At 41.5% G+C, this 4,196-nt stretch overlaps 2 protein-coding genes across 2 annotated transcripts; both read right to left on the bottom strand.

Moving 5' to 3' along the window:
- Positions 1 to 1,409: 1,409 nt before the first annotated feature.
- On the bottom strand, positions 1,410 to 2,683 carry LOC113472569 (rab3 GTPase-activating protein catalytic subunit-like). The gene is made up of 3 exons (XM_026832364.1): positions 2,678 to 2,683; positions 1,823 to 1,882; positions 1,410 to 1,619 (listed from the first exon to the last, which is right to left on the bottom strand). The coding sequence occupies exons 1-3, from the start codon at positions 2,681 to 2,683 to the stop codon at positions 1,443 to 1,445; spliced, it is 243 nt and encodes an 80-aa protein (XP_026688165.1). The 3' UTR covers positions 1,410 to 1,442.
- Positions 2,684 to 3,023: 340 nt separating this feature from the next.
- On the bottom strand, positions 3,024 to 4,030 carry LOC103521911 (protein lin-10-like). The gene is made up of 2 exons (XM_026832365.1): positions 4,006 to 4,030; positions 3,024 to 3,236 (listed from the first exon to the last, which is right to left on the bottom strand). Exons 1-2 carry the CDS (start codon positions 4,024 to 4,026, stop codon positions 3,039 to 3,041), a joined length of 219 nt encoding a protein of 72 aa, XP_026688166.1. The 5' UTR covers positions 4,027 to 4,030; the 3' UTR covers positions 3,024 to 3,038.
- Between the last annotated feature and the right edge of the window lie 166 nt (positions 4,031 to 4,196).

The following is a 4,196-nucleotide window of genomic DNA, read 5'->3' as shown; positions in this document are numbered from 1 at the left end:
CCTACATTAAAGTCACACCGAACTTGACAAAACCCTTCTCTCTTTTTCGCTAATATCTCGGTCGCTCCACATCAGATTTCATCGGGGATCCGTCTATTAGTTAGAAAACAAAATTTCCTACCATTTTCACTATCATTTGACATATTTAGTCAGTACCGGTCCGGAGTTAGGAGCGGTTAAATTTTAGCAATATCCAATGGAGAGAAAAAAGTTCGGCCCTTATGGATTAGCGCTATGAAATTTGGTGGGCCAATAGTATGGCGGAGTGCTTAAAAATATATCAGCTGTTGGAAAAAATGACTACAAAAAATCCCTCATTTTTCGACCAAACTTGGTATCAAATCCGGGTCTTCAAAGTCCAAGGCCGCTCACAGTGTTTTGCTTTGCTTCACCTTCACCAGAGTAATACCTCTTTGATTTTCGGCCAGTCAATTTTTCACCCCGGCCTGGTATCGAACCAAGGACTTCACACTTACCTCTCCCACTGAGGTTGCTAGTAGATTGACTATTTTCTCGTGAGGTACCGCCACCACACTTTGATTATTGATCTCTATTATTCTATGGCCCACTCGTACACCCCCTCTCTCCGCTATGCCACCTCTTAGTAAACTACATATCTGTAATCAAATAATAGTTAGAATTAGTATAAATTCATTAGGCCCATCATAGGTTTGGTTTTTCAGGGGGGCACGGTTGGTCCAGTGGTAACGTGCTTGCTTGCCATGTAGAAGGTCCCAGGTTCGAATCCCACCATCGACAAAAATTTGTACTCGTTTTTCGATTGCAAATATTTCAACGGGTTACCTTCTGGTGTTCTCGTGTTGACCCAGCACCTAAATGGGAAGTATTGTGTCTCTTCTCGGTGTAGAAACGAACATCAGTAAAATAGTGTTTTCTTTCTGCTTAATTCCGATGCTATTAGTTTCCTTGAGGAATATCAGTAATTTGGTGTTATTCTTCTGCTTAATTCTGATGCTACTAAAAACAGTGTTTTCTTTCCCCTGATGCTCTCTTAATAACAAGTTCTTGGAAATCCCGGGGATTTTGTTTCCATATACCTTGTCGTGTAATTTATTGATTGCTCTTGTCTGGAGGGAAGTCATTAGTCGAATCATATAGAACATTCCTTGTGTTAATGTGTCTCGAGACTGTTGACTCAGGATTTGGCGACAGTGGTGTAGTTTGCTGTTGGTATTAGCTGCCGGAACTTCCTCAAGAGAATACAGAATACAGGTATGATTGTGACCTAAAAAAAAAATTAGGTAAAAAATTTATCCCAAAAAAAAAAAAAAAAAAAAAAAAAAAATCGATTACCCAGGTAAAAAGTTGTATCTCGAAAAAATCAATTAGGAAAAAAGTTATATCTCAAAATAAAAAATCAATTCCGTAAAAAGTTTTATCTAAGGAAAAAAAAAATCAATCTGGTAAAAGTTGTCTCTCACTTACCCCGGTATCCGCAATGAATTCTCCCACCGATATCGTAGCTCCTGCACAAACTCAAACCACACGTGAGCGAAAGACTTTGCCCCGCCCATCGAGTATAGAGCGTGCGAACTGCAGATTGCAAGTCTCCAGACTAGACCGTCCGGGGGACATGATTTGAGTCCGCTCAACCCCTCCTGGGGAAATGGATAAGAGAATAGAGGAACAATAGATAAGAAAATGGTGAAAAATACTTTCCTGATTCTAAGCGCTCTTTGGATAAGTATTTTTCGTTTGCCGTTTCTCTTGTCTTTGGCGGAGAAAGTTTTTTTTTTTTTCAAAATAAGGGAAGTGGGTTCAATTGGAAAGGAAGTCAGTTTTTCTTGTTGGCACTACTTACCTGAGTAACATCATCTTGCTTGATAATTTGACAACCTATGCTTTCCGAATACTCGTTCCTCTGAAACGAAATAAAAATAACAATAATAAATTCAGCTTATTCGAAAAATGGAAAGTCGATTTCTGTTTGGGTCTGACCAAAAGCTTGTTTTTATTTCTAGTCGCCAGCCTAGTTACTTTGGTAACGCGACTGTCTTGTAAGCGCTAGGCCGCGGGTTCGATTCCTACCCAAGGCAGATTTTATCCTGAACGAATAATGGGTCGAAAATTCGAGAGCGAGAAAATTGAGAAATCACATTGATTGAATAATGTTCGCTCTCGGAATGGCCGACTTTCTCCTATCCTGTCTTCCTTCTTCGTCGATTTCGGGACGATAAGACCTTATCAGTTACAGTTCCCTCTATCAAACCTCTTGCATTTATAATGAAACTCCTTGTTTCACCGTAACTTTTGATCAGTTTGCCCGCTTTAAATAAAATTTAGCAGACATGTTTACTTGATTACATTGTTTACCATACAGAGGATTTGTAAATGCAATTTCTTTGTGTTATGTCACAACTTTGGTGCTCACTGCAGCATTGTAGGATTCAATACATATCTCAATAATCCTAACAACCAATGTTTACCTACCATGCTGGCACCGGTCGCTATGCGCATTTACATGTCATAGCTACTCATTTTCCTCACGAGGCTGAGTGGGCCCCGCAACAGCCAGTCACGGGATCAATCATTTGCATGATACAAATTTCTTGACCCCGCCGGGAATCGAACCCGGGTCTCCCGCGTGCAAGGCGAGTGCAGTGACCACTACGCCATGGGAGCTGAGAGAAAACAAATAATACAATTTAGACAAGACGGTCATGGTTCAAGATAATGAACTGACATTCAGGAATCAGGACTTAACATTCTTCTTCTTCGTCGCCTTTTCCCGTGTTCAGACGGGGTCGACGTTTTTCGTCAGCCCTCAATCAGCCCTGGGGTGATCGCTTTTGGGCTGACTTTTAGTTTTGGCTGCAAAATTTACGCGCGGATGTCTTTCGCGCTCAACATTTGCTATTTCTAGAGCAAGGGAAATTTCAGACTGGTATAATCCTTGTTTAAAGTCCCTCAACCAGACTAAGCTGGTCTACTCCCTGTTTAAAGTCCCCCGGCCAGACTACGTAGATATGAGTTTGAAAAGTGCCATCTAAAGAGAATTATCCCTGAAGGGGTTTTAGCTAAAAAGCACTAACCTCTTTCTGTAACTCTTTCTTCGCGAACATCTGCAGCTCATCGCCAAATATCTCCTGTGAGTTGAGAACCTCCTGGTAGTCCATCTCCTTCACAAAGCTATGATCTTCTATACCATTGGCTTTGAGGAACTCCATGTAGGCTACTTGGAATGCTTGACCTATGGATTGAGCAATGAACTGAGCCTGTCAATCAATACGAGAACCAAATTCATTAGACCAGCCTAGTTAGCTTAGTTGGTAGTGCGTCTGCCTTGTAAGCGCTAGGCCGCGGGTTCGATTCCCGCCCGGGGCGGATTTTATCCTGATGGGATAATGTTCGTTCTCGGAACGGCTGGCTTTCTCCTATCCTGTCTTCCTTCTCTCCTCGATTTCGGGACGATAAGACCATAGCAGTTAAAGTTCCCTCTGTCAAACCTCTTAAAAAAAAAAAAAAAAAAAAAAAAAAAAAAAAAAAAAAAAAAAAACAAAAAAACGGTTCCTAGTTTGCTTGCTGTTTCTCTGGCTTGTTTCTGAGGACAAACCTTATCGCGCGCCCCTATCGCTTCACAAGGAAGGCCGCGCCTATTCTCCCAAGCTCACACGTCTCTATTGATAAAAAGAAAAAGAAGAAGAAGAAAAAAAAGAAACAGGTTTTCTTAACGTCAGCAAAGCTTACCAATTATGTACATTAACGCATATCAACTGGTCAAGCATAGGTGAAGTAAGTATTGCCATCCGCATCTCTGTAGTCCGAGTGGTTCAAGGAGCGCACTGACTCTTAACCGGGGTGCTGGGTTCGAATGCCGAACAGGGACGGACATTTTCTGATCAAACTTTTTCTATTCTTGAATAGAGGCATGGATTAAAAGCAGGTGTGCCTCGAAGTAATGGTAACAAATTGGATCAGAGGAAGTGGTGAACATAGGGTCAATCAACACTTTATATTTTGGTTCAGTTTGTCTTGTTTTCTTACCTCGTCGCTCTCAAACACCATGGCATATCATTTCTTGGGTGTGGCCGCGAGATCTTGGGACGGTTCATCCGCTTCTGTGAATACAAATTCGTTCTCCTGGCCATCAAAAAACTAAAGATCTCCTCATGTCAGCTATGTATGAGATCGGTTCTTAGAGGCATGTTTCCAGTCATGATTTTCCTGAGAATGAG

The sequence above is a fragment of the Diaphorina citri genome, unplaced genomic scaffold, assembly GCF_000475195.1.
Source record: "Diaphorina citri unplaced genomic scaffold, Diaci psyllid genome assembly version 1.1 scaffold6259, whole genome shotgun sequence".
NCBI classification, from domain to species: domain Eukaryota; kingdom Metazoa; phylum Arthropoda; class Insecta; order Hemiptera; family Psyllidae; genus Diaphorina; species Diaphorina citri.
This window is presented reverse-complemented; position numbering and strand designations above follow the sequence as displayed.

Coding starts and splice junctions, on each gene's coding strand:
- LOC103521911 (XM_026832365.1), bottom strand. CDS start 4,026: ATGGTGTTTGAGAGCGACGAG. Junction 3,237..4,005: donor TGGTGTTTGAGAGCGACGAG/GTAAGAAAACAA, acceptor ATTGATTGACAG/GCTCAGTTCATTGCTCAATC.
- LOC113472569 (XM_026832364.1), bottom strand. Junction 1,620..1,822: donor AGCAAGATGATGTTACTCAG/GTAAGTAGTGCC, acceptor CCATTTCCCCAG/GAGGGGTTGAGCGGACTCAA.